Below are 16518 nucleotides of genomic sequence, written 5' to 3'. Positions count from 1 at the left end.
TTTGGTTAACCAGACATCAACTAGAAGTCTCTACCAAAAGCAAGGAAGCTTATAACTTCTTGATGTACTTGAGTCAACAAAATGATAATTTTGTTATTCAAAAAGTACCATTTTTATATCAAGAAGGAGAAATTGATCAGTGCATAGAGATGATAGGAACCTTGGGGGAAGTGATCGCTCCCTCCTGAACTTTGTTTCTCTCCTTTTGGATTACAGATTGAGAGCTGAGGGAGAGGGGAGACCTTAGTGGTCGCCCACTCCCACCTCTGATTTACACGTAAAGTAAGAGGGGATTGGGGAGGGGGGCGTCCAGGGTCTCGAAAAATAAGCTTTGGGAGAAAGAGCGGGCGGCGTCTCCTAACCAACTAGGGACCCCCGAGGGTAAAGAGCGGCCGCCCGGGGCCCCGAGAGTGCAGAGACAGGGTGAGGTGGGCCTGGCATTTGTGAAGCCCACGGAGTGCCGGGCGGAGCAGAGCCTGGGGTCTCGCAATCAATATAAATGTTGTGCATTTGTCGCAAGACCCGCACGAACCTACCTCCATCACGGAGGACGCGACTCGGGATAAAGCCTTTACAAAGGTCTGGGAATCTGGACCGGGAGGACCCTGGATGTGACGTCAGAAAACAAAGCGAAAGGAAACGGAGCGGACGGAGCTCCCCCCTGCGCTGCGAGGGGCGGCTTCGGCACCTACTCGGGAACGTAAGTTACAGAATGGAGGAGCGGAGCAAGCGCGGCCGCCGTCTCCCCCTCAGGAGCCCCTTAGACAAGGAGTTTCCTCTCAATGAGAGTCGTCCCCCAGACGCTGCCCGAAGCCCCGGAGCCCGCTGGTTCTCCGCGCAGCCCCTGGGGCTCGTGGCTCAGGTCCCGGGGGGAGTCGTCCCGGCCCTGCCCTGCCCTGGGAGCCACGGACCCCTAGTGCTGGGCTCCTTAGAGTTACGAATCAGAAAGGAGGCCTGAGCGGTCCGAACGGGTGCTGACTGCGGGACTGGGGGTGCAGGGGGGAAGCGTAGGTTCGGGAACTGCGTGGCCATGTGGGGTGAGCCAGAAGAGCTTCCCGCACAGATATACTTGGTCTCCGGAGCAGCCCGAGTTGGGGCGCGCTATTTTTATGAATCCCATTTTACAGTTGAACAGACTGAGATAGGCAGGGCTCTGTGACTTGTCCGGGTCCCACAGGAAGCTGGGAAGTGTCTGCTCGGGGCCCAGGGCCCCATGTCCCGGTATGGAGAGGCGTCTCCGGTGGCCCCAGGACGGGATGGCCATCTCCAAGGGTTTGAAGGGCAATTATATAGAAGAGAGATTGACCTGTTCCGCTGGTCCCAGAGGCAGAACCAGGAGCAGGGGGAGGGGGAGGTCCAAAAAGGCAGAGGAAGGAAGGACAACCCGGCAGGGAGGTGGCGGGGGCTGGGGCGCCAGGTGCGGGGTCGGGGCTTCGTCTTGTTCGCCTCAGAATGACACAATCTCTCCCCGGGGGCGTTAGCAGTTCTGTCCGTCCTAAGTGCCTCACACGCATTCCACTTAAAGTATCAGTGCCGAGATTCTGTGCTCTCTCAAACGGACAGTAACAAAATCCAGTGTTTGTGGGAGAAGCGACTTATGATGGGGTTACCCTGAATTACACTGATCATTTATTAATTCAGCTCCAGAAGCCAGCGGACCACAATGGGGAGCGGGGAGAGCACTCCCTGGAAAAGGTGGCCCCTGAGCTGAGCCCTCAAGGGGACTAGGGATCCCAAGAGGAAGAAAGAGGAAAGAGCACTGGAGGCTTGGTGATGGGCCAGTCAGCTGCAAACATGAGCTGGAAGCAGGTGGTCAATGCACTTCATGCCAAATGTGGCCTCAGTATCCACAAAGGGGAACAGAGAAGGCAAAGAAAGTGTCCATTATTTATCTGTTGTCCTTTGACTTCATCTTTTTTTTTTATAATAGCTTTTTATTTTCATCATACATGCAAAGATAGTTTTGCTCCAAATTTTCCTCCCTCCTCCCTACCCACTCTCCCAGACAGCAATTCACTATATGTTAAACATTTGCAATTCTATACATATTTCCACAATTACCATATTGCACAAGAAAAATCATATCAAAAAGGAAAAAAATAAGAAAAAAAAGCAAGCAACAACAACAAAAAGAATGAAAAGGCTATGTTGTGATCCACATTCAATATCCACAGCCCTTTTTCTGGGTGTAGATGGCTATCTCCACCACAAGACCATTGCAATAAGTACCTTTTGGTGCCTCCAAGGTAGGTGAAAGTAAAAGTGGAGTCTGAGTATCTGGGAAAACAAACAAAAAAAACAAGACCATTGGAATTGGCCTGAATCACCTCGCTGTTGAAAAAGAGCCAAGTCCATCACAGTTGATCATCACGAAATGTTATTGTTACTGGCTACATCAGCTCATGCAAAGTCTCTCCAGGTCTTTCTGAAATTATCCTGCCAATTATTTCTTATAGAACAATACTACTCTATAATTCATTTACCATAACTTATTTTGATAATCGTTAAATGCTTTGGGTAATCACTTTTTTCTTCTCAGTATAATAAAACTTACATTAGTTCCCTTACAAAGTAAAAAATAGATATTTGAAAGTGTAAGAGTTATGACAAGAACTAGGAGATGACTAGGACTTTATATTATACATAATATTGATATAATCAAACTTACTTTGTAACTGCTTGAATTTTTTAAAAATGAAATTTATCTGGGCAGCTAACATGGCATCAGTTCTGAATTCAGGAAGACCAGCCTCAGACACTTAACACTCCCTAGCTGTGTGACCCTGGGCAAATCACTTAACCCAACTGCCTTGCCAAAAAACAAACAAACCGCAAAACCCTTTGTCTTTAAGTATATATGTATATGTACTATATATAGTGTGTGTGTATACATATATATGTGACTCTATGAACTTTCTCACAGTGGATGTACTGTTGAAATATTTAAATATGGCTATTTGTCGCCCTTAATAAATTACATATTACACATTGATGTCTATCTGAGTCTAGGAGACAGCTCAGGGGTCTGACACTGAAAGAGAGAAAGTTTGTGGGGAAAGATCTCAGCAGGGACTTGGAGCTAATTAAGGAACTAGGTCGTTTCTGCATTCGTGGTCCTTTAGGGAGCAGCATCACAATGCATTCCGATTGCTTTGGGGCCTGATGGGAGGGCTGTAAGGAGGCGATGAGTCTGGTAGGAGATGGGGAGAGCCCCTGAGAGGGGATGCTCTGGAACTGTGACAGAGCCAGGCGTTCCTCCAAGGGATTGCTGCTCAGGGAGTAGCATAAAGCCTGGCTACCAAGGGAGAAAGTATTCTAAACCCTGGTACACACAACTTATCTGAAGACTCTTACACTTGGTGATGGGCCAATGATCAACTATGACAGACTTAGCTCTTCTCAGCAAAATAAGGATCTAAGACAGTTCCAAACGACTAGGGATAGAAAATGTTATCCACATCCAGCGAAAGAACTGATGGAGTCTGAATGGAGGTCAAAGTACACTATTTTTGATTTTTTCCCCCTTTTCTTATGATTTTCTCTTTTGCTTTAACTCTTCTTTCACAACATGACGAATATGGAGATATGCTTAACATGATTGTATATATATAGCCTATGTCAGATTGCTTGCTGTCTTGCCGAAGGAAAAGGGAAAAAAATTTGGAACTCAAAATCTTACAGAAATAAATATTAAAAAAAACTAGCTTTATATATAATTGAGAAAAATAAAATGCTTGAGTTACTTCAATTGCAGTTTCTCTGCCGGTCTCTGGCTCTGACTTGTGGAGAGAAGCGAGCAAGGAAACCTTTTCTTAAGGATGAGGAAACGTGATTACATCCTCTTCCCTCTCCACCAGGTTGGGCCGGTCACAGTAGTGACCCTTGAGGCAAGGAAGCCTTGAGCCTCCCTTTGAGCAGTGTGTGAGCTCCTGTTTCTGACCAGCAAACAGAAATCACACCCGTCTTTGAGGGCTTTCCATAGCTAAGTCCTAGGAAGGGCAAGTCTGGTTCCAGGGAACCCCAGGGATTCGAGACCAGGAACATTCTGTGCAGGACGTGGGCGAGAGGAACGAGGGAGAATGGGGGAATCTCTCTCTCCCTCACTCCCTTCATCGGCCATTGTGCAACATCTGGCTGGCCAGAAGGAGATTCTCCTGGGCAGCTACTCAAAGGTTTGCTTGTTCAATGTTGTTTATGCCAGAGGTAAGAAAGTGGAAACACACTGTAGTCGCTCAGGGTGAAGAGGTCCTGAGGAACGCGTTCCGGCTGGCAGAGAGAGCTGAGGAACTGCGCTAAATTACTCCGTGAGGCAAGCAGGGAGGGCATGGATGGGAATGGGTTCACACTCTGTTGTGGGTGCCCCCATCTTGCTGTATCCAGTCAGAAATCCAAGCTACATCAACTCCCCGAGGCTAAACTGCTCATATCAATCTGGGTTACCTGCCAGGGTGGTGGGCTGCCCTGTGGTCTCTTTCTCTTATGCTTCAGGAGGTCTCTCCTCTTACCCCACCTCCTCACTTCTTTTTTTATATCAGCCACTAAAAGAGAGATTCTCGAAATAAGAAAAAAGCAAGAGGGGATGTATTATAATCTCAACAGAAAGGGCAACTTTTCTCCCATTGATTGAAGAGTTCTAATACCCAGAGATTAAATATGGACTCCAGAACACTCGATCATATTAAGTACTTAAATGCTAATGAAAAGGAATGGGGGAGACAGGAGGGAAATGTTTATCTAAGACAATTGAACACCTGCAGCTTTTAGATCTAGCTCCACTTGTTATTGAAAAGTCTCAAGTCACAATTAGGGGGCATTGGTGGAGACCCCATTTTTATGAGAGCTCTTCACTCGGTTTATTCCATTCAGTTAGGACCTCTCCCTTTTTGTTACATTTCCTAAACCATCTTGTTCTCAGTCTCCAATCCTTCTGGGTCTGGTTTGTCTTTTTCCTCTACTGGGTCCATCCTCCTCAGGAACCAAAGAACCTGTTTTCTGTTTGATTCCTTGGTCCCACCCTCTAAAGGTCCAAGTCTAACTGGACCTTCCCCTCCAGATTGCTCAATCTTTCCTCTGAGGAAATCCCAGTCATGTCCTTTAGGTGAAATATATAGCAAAGAAGTCAAGAGTGATAGAAATCAGAGCTACACTCAAGCATAATAATGTAGAACAGGAATCGGATTTATTAGGTAAAGCAGGGGTAGTAATGATCTCAGACAAAGTTGAAGTTAAAATAGATTTAATCAAAACAGAAAAAATAGGGAGACCATACTTTATGTCAAACATATTGATGTTGTTACAAACGATTTAAAATAACTAGATAATATAAGGTTGGAATGTTGCTGTGATGTAGAAAATGAGCTGGTGGAGTCAGAAAAATGCCAAGACTTGGACTTAAGAAGGATGTCAGCCACCTTCAGAGAAACAGGGCAAACTAAGTGTGGACCTTACATAGATGCATTTGAATGTGCAATGTGTATATATGTATGTGATTGCAGATATCTACTTATTAATATGTATATGTATATACCCACCATCATGTAGCATGCTGTAATGGGGTTCATTGCTGGCGCAATATCCCTAACCCCTCTAGATAGTAGTGAATAAGTTCTCAGAAATAAAACTTTCCAATTTCCCCTAAGGATTGCTTTGGTGATATCCCCAAGATTCTGGCAAGTTCTCATTTTTGTCATCTTTAATGAAATCACCCATCATTTTTATATTCATTCTTCAACACACTGAATCTTTAGGAATAAAGCAAGTAATTACATGTCAATTTTTAATACTTTTACAAAGTCCTTATTAATTTAACAGAATGTTTAATGACATTGTGGTCAGTAAAGAATGGGTGTTTATGCTTTTTTTTTTTTGCATTTATTTTTAAGGTCACGGCAAAAGACATGAAGGGAAATAGGGAAAGGAATATACTTTTATTAAATACTTACTTTGTGCCAAGAACTGATCTAAGCACTTTACAAATATTATCTCATTAGATTCTCACAGCTCCATGTAATAGATGCTTTTATCCTGATTTTACAGTTGAGGAATCTGAGGTTGAGAAAGGTTAAGTGACTTGTCCAGAGTTACATAGTTAGGGAATATCTGAATCCAGATTTAAATTCATGTCTTCCTGACATTAGGCTCAGAACTCTAGCCATTATACCACCAAGCTGCCAATATCAATAACATTCCTCACATTCAATAATGGATTTTAAAAAATCAAATATATATTATTAAAATGTTTATTCTAAATTTGATAACCATCAAGACAACAAACATGTCAAAACACAAAGGGAAAAAATCATAATTTATTCTTCCTATTTTTGCAGGTTTAAAAAAACTGAAGCAGACCAGTGACAAGTCTTCTCTTTGCCCCGTATCCCCTTTGTATACTTTGTCTTTCATGATATTGCTGCTGTCCTTGTCATTCACAGTTCCGATCAGCGTTTCCTATCTTGATTCTGCTTTCTGTGTGCACTGCACTGGTGCATGTTGAGACTTTCCACATTTCTTGGTGCACTTCACAAATATGATGGCTGCATTGCAGTTCACCTTCACAGGGTTCAATCAGCTTTGCCATTCCCTAGGCGTTGGTCCCAAGCTTCTAGTGTTCCAGGAACGTTTTGGCCCAGTGAGGTCCTCTATCGCCCCCAGTAATAACCTTAGAGTTTTTAGGTACCACAGGTACGTCAGATGCCAGCCTTGGATCATCTGGTAGCAGATGTTGCCATATTGCTTTTTGGAAATATGCCAATTTGGACCTCCATCAGCCACGTACCAGGGTGGTTCTGCACTACTGCCAGCACTTCCTCATCGTTAACAAATCTGGTCACCAAGTGGGTAGAAGTGGCACCCCACATCCCAAAGGGCTTAAATCTGCCTTGTTACAAGTCTTTGGGCAGCTACTGGACATTCTGGCTGCTTCTTCCAAGAACTGTCTATCCGTATCTTCTGCCATGCATAGCGACTTCTATCCGTTGCCTACATAATTTGGATGACATTTTTAACAGACGCAGACAGAAGAAACAACTCTAAGCATCCTCTGCGGACCTCTACATGTCTGTTGGGGAGCAGGCACCTTTATATCTAGGTAACAGTAACCCCACCTGCTGACCAAACTTGGCTGAGAGCCAAGGCAAGAGACCTTCAAGAGGACAGCCAAATGAAAACCTCCTAAATTCATGATGGGTGATTTGGAGGAGGGTATCGCCCACCTGCTTCTGGGAACTCATCAACAACTTAATGACATAGTTAAATCTGTGTGGCCAGCACAGCCGGGATTTCTGACCCTGACTTCCAATGTTCCTGAAAATTTCTCACTATAAATTCAGGAGTAACCATGTGAATGTCCATGAAAGTTCCAGAGTGGAATTCTTCCTCCAAATAATAAACTAATTTACCCACAAAGGGAGGGAAAGGTACTTTTTACTTGTAATGGTGGGAAGAGGTGTCTTGAGAAACAGTGCAGTAATAATTCTAAATTCAGCCCCAGAGATATAAGGTTCAAATCTTGGCTGCAATGGCAAGCTATGACACATCACTGGGATGTGGGCACAAAGAGGGCACCCTCAAGGTCTCCTGAAGAACTTTATAACCACTTGTGGGACACAGGTGACCAGCATGGCAGGCTGTCATCTCAGAAGGGGCCACGCTCTCAGAACCAAGCTCAGAAGTGCGGGTTCCCCCCCTCCCCCCAAATGCTCACACAGACTACGTGGGTCTGGCCTGTGGCCAAGTGCTCTGAGCTCATGTTGGTCAGCTGGTAGGACACACCGTAATCGGCTCTAACACAGTGATGTCGTTTGGTCTTCCTCAAGAACCAAGGGCAGCTACCAGCCAACAAGAGCCTCAGCCTGCGCAGGCCTGAAAACTTCTGGAGCTGCCTCCATCTCTAACACGCACGGGGTAGCCAAGACGAGAGCCAACTCCCCACCTCGCTATCCAACTGAAGACCAACAGGCCCTTGGACCATGATTCCACGTATGAAGCACCTGGGTCTTTCCAAGCACTAGACATCACCTCTCAGATTCTCAGACAGCCCAGGTGAGCAGGTGAGGGAGCTAGGACTCACATAAGGGTCTGAGCATCTCATCAGCTTCTCACAACCCTAAACCCTGCTGACACCTTGGAGCACTAGGGAACGGAAAGCCGGACAGAAGGGATACTGGTGAGATCTTCCTAACTGTAGTTCATCAAACACAATGAAGGGAAGGGCAAATATGGGAAATGAACAAGCTGAATAAGAATGCAGCATCTGAGAAAAGGATTTGTGTTTCTGGACCATGGCCTAAAATTCAGGAAGGAGCCCTTGAGCAGAGACACACTGTTGGCACCCTGCAGATGTAATCCAAAGGGCTTTAAATGAACAGGAAGTGTGTATACCTAACAATCTGGATGCCAAAGAAAGCAGCTACAACCTAAGAATTAGGCATTTAGCAAACGCTTGCCGGCTAATAGATGGGGTAAACTGCACAAATTCAAATATGACAAAAATCTAGGACAGGAATAATAAAAAAAAAAAGTTTCAAAAGTAGTCAAGAATGGGCAAGGTAAAACAGAAGTCCTGAAGGAAATAGGCAAACCTAATTTAAGAAGCATCCCTGAGGACTGAAAGGATGAATATGGTCCTGGAAGGCAAATCCTATCCCCAAGGTACAGGACAGGTAAAACGAAGAGGGGTGGGGGTGGGAATGAACTTTTGGTTAGATGAAGAGAAATAGAAACAGAAGGAATACAACTATCAGAGTATGCTACAGAACTGAAAGTGGGTGTAAACATTGTACTTTATTAAGTTTGGAAGTGAAGAGAAAAACAGAACAAAGAGGAGATAACTAGATGGGATTTTTTTTAAGTACTAGAGAGAGCAGGGCATGTGAGTGGGCAGCTGAGAAAAAAGGTTTAAGGGACAAACTGAATATGAAGTATTGAGGGAGAGGATAAGATTACCAGAGTGATGTTTTAAAATAGACAATAGGAGATAGAACCGAAAGAAAAATTAACTTTAAATAAGTAAAGAAACTTTTTCTGTGAGACAAGAGGTGAACAGATACTGCTGCTAAAAAATTTAACAGATTATAATACTATCATTTTCTTTGACTTATAAACTTAATAATACAAACAACAGTACAACTAAGCTGGCTATACAACTGCTAATACTCAAATAAATAAATCTCAAAGCATGAAATGACAATCTATTAATTAGTCTCCTGCAAATCTATTAAGACTTTCCATTTTTTTCCCCCTCATACTACTGTAATCACATTATAATGGCTCTTCTGGTCACTAACTTCTGATTTTTCCTTTATTCCATAAAGACCTTTCCTGATTTTGTCATTTTCCTCAAAGTTGTTTCTCTCAACCATTTTCAAATATTCAAATATTCCATTTAAATTAATGGAATTTAAGAGAATGAGTATAACTTACTTGGCCACTTAAGTTTCTTCCATTAATTTTTTTAATTACAAATAATACTGATATGAAAAGTTTTGAACAAAGGTTTTGTTTTTGATAACAGCTTAGAAGTATATTTCCCAAAAAGGAATGAAAGTGATAGAAAAGGTTAGCACCTAAAAACTTGATTTGATGTGAGCTGGAGTTGCTACTCTAGGAGTATAAATCTGGAAAGTTCTGATCAGGTTCAGGGATGGGAATGAAATTAGGAAATCCCTGTGACCTGTCTGGTGATTGTAGGTGAAGATAGCAAGGAATCCTATTAGTTTAGGAGAAAAGGGACTGCAGGAGAACACAGGAATACTCTCTGCAGAGCCCCAGGCACTATTTACACCAAGAGGTAAGGGATTTATAAAAAGAATGGGAAGAGGGGGTGATTTGGGTGCATCAGACCTCAGGTTGACAAGAACTGCTTAGATTCTATTTTCTTAGACTCAAGTCATCCCATTTATTTAATGGGGATATGGGAAGGAGATGCCTAGGGTGTTGAGAGAAAACAGCTTAAAACAATCACTAAAGGGAATTAATATTTATCTGCTTCATCTATGCCAAGGGTTCTTAACCTGAAGTTCACGAATTTATAAAAAAAAAAAAAAAAAAACATAACTGTATTCCAATATAACTCATTTCCTTTGTAATCCCATGTTTTATGCATTTTAAAGGCAGAGTTCTAAGGAATCCATAGAATTCAGTAGCCTGCCAAAGTGGTCCAGAAAACAAAAAAGTGAAGAACCTTTGATCTACAGGGTTTTCCTTTCATTTGAATCCTCTAATATTCAGTAAAGGATTGTAGCTCTGGCTGAAATCCTTTTCACATTCATTCTATACATAAGTTTCTCTCCAGTAAGAATTAACCTGATGATCAATGACAAATTATGGTGGAAGGTCTTTGCTTATTTATCAGGCTCTTTTCTCCCATATGAACTAATACTGAGTGAGGTATTTACTCTGGAGGCAAGTTTTCCCTCAGTCATTACATTCAAAAAGTTTCTCTTCAGTTTGGATTCTCCACTGGTGATTAAGGTGTGAACTACGATGAAAGGGTTCCTCGAGTTCAAAAGGCTTCCCTCCTATATGAATACCCTGATGTTCATTAAGTCCTGTGCTCCATTTAAAGGCTTTCCCACATTCATAAGGTCTCTCCCCAGTATGAATTGTCTGATGTTGAGTAAGCTGTGAGCTCTGGGGGAAAGACTTTCCACATTCATTACATTCATAAGATTTCTTTCCAGTGTGAATCAACTGATGTCGAGTAAGGTGTGATCTATGGCGGAAAGCCTTGCCACATTCGTTACATTCATAAGGTTTATCTCCAGTATGAAGTCTCTGATGTTCCATAAGTCCTTTGCTCAGGCGGAAGGCCTTGCCACATTCATTACATTTATAAGGTTTCTCTCCAGTGTGAATTGTTTGATGCACAGCAAGTTGTGTCCCCAAGCGGAAAGCCTTTCCACATTCACTACATTCATAAGGTTTCTCCCCAGTATGAATTCTCTTATGTCGAGTCAGCTGTGAGCTCTGGGGAAAGGCCTTTCCACATTTATTACATTCATAAGGTTTCTCCCCGGTATGAATTATCTGATGTTGAGCAAGTTGTGAGCTCTGGCAGAAGACCTTTCCACATTCATTACACTTGTAAGGTTTCCCTCCAGCGTGAATTATCTGATGTTGAGTCAGCTGTGAGCTCTGGGGGAAAGACTTTCCACATTCGTTGCATTCATAAGGTTTCTTTCCTGTATGTATCATCTGATGGCGAGTAAGCTGTGAGCTATGGCGGAAGGCCTTCCCACATTCTCCACATTCATAAGGTTTATCTCCAGTATGAAGTCTCTGATGCTCCATAAGACCTGTGCTCAAGCGGAAGGTCTTCCCACATTCATTACATTTATAAGGCTTTTCTCCAGTATGAATTGTCTGATGTTGAGTAAGCTGTGAACTCTGTCGGAAGGCCTTCCCACATTCGTTACACTTGTAAGGTTTCTCTCCAGTATGAATTGTCTGATGTACAGTAAGTTCTGTGCTTCGTGCAAAGGCCTTCCCGCACTCATTACACTCATAAGGTTTCTCTCCAGTGTGAATTCTATGATGTCGAATGAGCTGCGAACTATCACGGAAGGCCTTCCCACATTCGTTACACTTATAAGGCTTTTCTCCCGTATGAATCGTCTGATGTTGAGTGAGTCCTTTCCTTTGGCGGAAGGCCTTTCCACATTCATTACATTCATAAGGTTTATCTCCTGTATGAATTGTCTGATGTCGACTGAGTCCCGTTCTCTGGCGAAAGGCCTTCCCACATTCGTGACATTCGTAAGGTTTTTCTCCCGTGTGAATTCTCTGATGCTGAGTAAGCCCTGTTCTCTGGCAGAAGGCCTTCCCACATTCGTGACATTCATAAGGTTTCTCTCCTGTGTGAATTCTCTGATGGCGAGTAAGCTTTGAGCTCTGGGGAAAGGCCTTCCCACATTCATTACATTCATACGGTTTCTCTCCAGTATGGATTCTTTGATGCTCAATAAGTCTTGTGCTCAGGCGGAAGGCCTTTCCACATTCACTACATTCATAGGGTTTCTCTCCAGTATGGATTCTCTGATGTAGAATAAGATGAGTGCTCTGTCGGAAGACTTTTCCACAATCATTACATATATAAGGTTTCTTTTCTCCAGCAGGCATTCGATGATTTTCAATAAGGTCTGAATTATAATTAAAAGACTTAACACATTCCTTAAATTTGGAAAGTATTTTCTTTGAGGGGATTCTATTACATTTTCTTAGGTCTGAATATAGTTTGAAGCTTTTCCTATGTGTACCACATTTATCGGGATTTTTGCCTATGGATACTCGCTGCTGTGAGAAAAGGACTGGTCCTAAACTAAAGCTTTTGCTATATTTATTGTACTCATGGCCTCTCACCTTATTGGGAGGCTTGATCTTAACTGGTTTAGCACATGTTTCTTCGTTGTTCTGCTGCTTTTCTAAGCTGGAATCCCATTCCCAGGCTTCTAATTTGGAAGCACAGGAACCATTCTTTTTGAGTCTTTCCCCAGATGACTCTTCTATAGTGAGGACCAGCTTTGGGGCCAACTCCTTGATTTCACGCCTTGTCTCCCAATCTGAAAGAAATAAAAGCTATAAATAGCTATTCTTGGCTATTTTTCCCCTCAATTAAACATAAAAGCAATTTTAACCATTTGTTTTTTTAAATTTTGAGTTCCAAATTCTCTCCCTCCCTCCCATACCTCTCCTAGAGAAAACAAGAAATTTTATACAAATATAAATGTAGTTATGTACAACATATCTCCATATTCCTCTGCTGCTTTTTAGATATTTTGCATATTCCATTGAAGAAAAAATATTCTAAAATATAATAATGAAACCATAATTATGCTTTATAGCGGTTATGACAGTATTTCACAAATCTTAACATACGTCACATAATAACTCTAAGTACAATGTATATCCACTTATAAGTAGTTGTACATTAGTTACTACATGTTACAAATGAAAAGACTGAAAACCAGACTGCTATCGTGGCTTTCCCAAAGAGTCAATGGCAATACACTGAAAGTTCATGATGGTTGGAAACAACAGAAAAGTCGCTTTCAGGTTAACACAGAAAATGAACGCAATGCAATGATTTTGCTTTTGATATTTCTAGAAGAAAGAGAAGCTTATTTTAAAAATTACAGCTTAACTTTTTGCTTTTGGGATCAGTGATTTAATTTTGGAGTAAGTTTGTGTCAAGGACTGGGTTGATTTAGGGCTTTTTAATAAGTTTCCCCCCCCCTTCCCCCTGCTGGAAGATGAATTCCAGCAATAGTAAGATACACCTGTGGGTTCCATTTTGGATAAAATTTTGATAGCATGGTACTAGGGGATGTTTGCAATTATGGGAATGACTGAACAACATGTAATTGAGTTATATGACATCTGACATAAATCTGCAGGAGATTTAACTGGTGATTTGTGTTGGCTCTAATTCAACTCTTCTCATTATTGCCAATTGAAAAAATTAAGGCTGGCAAGTACATTTTTGCCGTATCTTTTTTGTTGTTGTTTTTAACAGAAAAATCTGTTTTGGTTCAATTAGTGTTTGCAGATTCTATAACCCTGATTTAAAAAAAAATGCAGCCAGACAGAAAAACTAGTAAAAAGCTACATAGAGTTTAGAATGTTGGAAAAGAAGAGTGAAGTTTCATATTTTAAGCAGCTGCCTCAGTAAACAGAATTAAGTTCTACTTTATGCTTTCAGTGAGAGATTAAGTTAAAAAGTGAAAAACCTGCAAGATACTTTCCCCCCTGTCACCTCATCTTTGTCCACATTGAAAATACAGAAATAAAGTCAGGTAATTAAAAGTGTGTAAAACTGCTAAAAACATATATATCTTAGTAGATGCTAAGGTTTAATGATTAAGAAGATTGGAGATTAATCCTTAAGGAGTCTGGAGACTAAGTTAATGAGTTTTGGGGTACCATTCTAAAATTTAAGGAAAAATAAAAATTTTATTCATAAAAGTTTTAATGGTAAATGGTAAAAATGGTAAATATACCCTACCCTTTTCCACCTGAAAGACTAATGGTGTTATTGTTTTAGTGTAATGAAGGAAGGCACCTAGTTTGAAAGCAAACCCAGAATGAAAGGGAAAAAATAAAATTAGTTGGCAGTTTAAGTACATTAACTTGGATTTAATACTTCCTTGACTATGAAAAGAGAAAAAATTCTTTAAGTCAGAAACTTTCTGAGCCCTCTAACCCAGCTCAGAGACCCTTGTATTCTAACCCTGTTAACCCCTCTCATCTCAGATCAGATCCCCAATTATATGTGCCAGAAAAAAATACTGGAAAAAGAGAGAAACCTCAGTTACATTCTGTCTCAGAAATTTACTAGCTCTGTGATTTAAAATTACCTTTGTTTGCCTCATATAAAAGGCTTATAAGAAGGAAAACAATAATGGTATACCATCTCCCAGAGTTGTTATGAGGACTGAATGATAATTGGGAAGGGCTTAACACAATTGCATTAAGCAATGCCTGTCAGTTGGTAAGCACTAAATGTTATTATTTTGATTATCCTTATTATTTCTTCAATTGAATGTAATTACTCCACACTTGAAACCTCTAAGATGGGTTTTAGATGTTATTTGTATAAAATACCAAAGGAAATGAGACTTATGATTTTTATATGGAATTTGGAAATGCATTCAGTTGAATTGATGCCCTCTAATTAGAATAAGCTTTGTATTTTAAATACATGTTATTATGCATGTTTGTCTCTAAGTTCTCTTTTATTATGAACTTGAGACATCATTGTATCAGAAATGCTGTTAGATAAATAACTTTTTACCTATTAAATTGTGGATTGAGCTGTTAAAAAAAGATATTTGAAAACATATTCAGTGGGGTATATTTTGTTTTAAAGCAGATAATCAACTTACTATAATAGTTTTTGTTTGAAAAATTCTGGCTATCCCTTATGAAATTATGAAAATGTACCGTGTGGTTTAAAGATGTAAGTTCATAAAAACCATTACATTAAATTACCAATCCCTATATTTATGCACACATGCATTTTTGATTTCCTTCACAAGCTAACTGTACAATAATTCAGAGTCTGATTCTTTTTGTACAGCAAAATAATGTTTTGGTCATGTATACTTATTGTGTATCTAAGTTATATTTTAATATATTTAACATCTACTGGTCATCCTGCCATCTAGGGGAGGGGGTGGGGGGGGGTAAGAGGTGAAAAATTGGAACAAGAGGTTTGGCAATTGTTAATGCTGTAAAGTTACCCATGTATATATCCTGTAAATAAAAGGCTATTAAATAAAAAAATAAATAAAAAATAAATAAAATAAAGATTTCTTGAAATAGGAAAAAAAAAAAAGATGTAAGTTCAATACATTCATATGGATCAACTATCAGGAATTTGCAGTGTCTGAAACTCCAAAATGTAGTTAAATTTGTAAGTAAAAGATAAATGAAATGCTAATTGTTAGAGAACATGAAAAAATTAATCACATTCAAGCTCTAAGCTATGAGTAGTGACACTTGGCTGTTTAAGGAAAGAACTTTTGGGATTATAATTTACTGTTGTTTTGTTTTACAAGCATAGTTGTCTGAATTATTAGAGTCAACAGCAGAAAATGACACATGGATGTCTGTCCCTAGAAAATGTTTGAGGACAACCCTGGCAAGGTCTTAGGTGAAATTCTCTTGATTCAGTTTCCTCATTGATTGATAGAAAGAGAACTGAGCTAGCTCCATAACTGAGTCATAGGATGAAGTTCCCACAGTTGTTAACCACTTGCTGCCCTAATCCTCTCAACTCCCTCAATCTTCCCCCTTTTGAATTTTCCCCGTGAATCACTTCTGTCTAAGCAAAGCTATAAGGTTTTCCATGAATTCATCATCAGTTTCAGAAATCAGCTTTCAGATTGAACTACATAGAAGGTTCACGATGAACCATTTTGGAGAAGGAAGATTCACATGTCACCAAGGTAACCAAGAAAACTCAACAGAAACCAAAGCAATACAATAATGATCATCATCGGTATTAACTAACGTTGTCATCTCCTTGTGTCCTAGTGACCCGCTCCTCAAATCCATTTAATCAGCCCATTTTATGTCCCATGTCGTCAGCTGGTCCCTGGAAATCTCTTGGACTTTTTGTAATAGGCCTTATTGTCAGGACAGGTATCAAAAGCCCTCTGCATCTCTAGTTCCAAATCATTTTTAGAGGTTCCTAGGTTAAAATCTGCCAATAATAATTTGAGCCAATGTAGTAGTCTCTTAAATTTACTTCTCCTATCCTGAAACTTCAGAGAATTTCAATGTTTATATTCAGTGTTTGCCGTTTTTATCTTTACCTAAACTATCTAAACCAAAACTTTGTATTTAATATAAAAAGCTTAAAATAATTCATGAGGGTATAAATTGTAAAAATGAACTCTTCTATCTTTTTTAGTCATCAGACAAAAACTTAAAAATTGAGAAAACAATTTCATATAAAAAATTTCTACTGCTCACTCACCCTGATTACAGAAATTTGTTGTGGAAAGAAAAAGGACATAC

The 16518-nt window shown here is 40.5% G+C and overlaps 2 protein-coding genes across 2 annotated transcripts in view; one reads left to right on the top strand and one right to left on the bottom strand.

Moving 5' to 3' along the window:
• Window positions 1-16518, top strand: part of LOC111719283 (zinc finger protein 345) — a 369988-nt gene that overhangs the window by 67536 nt on the left and 285934 nt on the right. The gene's annotated exons all lie outside the window — the stretch shown is intronic.
• LOC100916440 (zinc finger protein 850-like) overlaps window positions 7014-16518 on the bottom strand; it is a 29573-nt gene continuing 20068 nt past the window's right edge. The window contains exon 10 of the mRNA XM_031949149.1: window positions 7014-12557. Coding sequence (XP_031805009.1) covers window positions 10414-12557 — 2144 coding nt within the window. The 3' untranslated portion in view covers window positions 7014-10413. The remainder of the gene's footprint in view (window positions 12558-16518) is intronic.

This window comes from Sarcophilus harrisii, chromosome 1 (assembly GCF_902635505.1).
Source record: "Sarcophilus harrisii chromosome 1, mSarHar1.11, whole genome shotgun sequence".
NCBI lineage: Eukaryota > Metazoa > Chordata > Mammalia > Dasyuromorphia > Dasyuridae > Sarcophilus > Sarcophilus harrisii.
The sequence above is the reverse complement of the archived record's forward strand: the minus strand, read 5'-3'. Positions and strand labels throughout refer to the sequence as shown.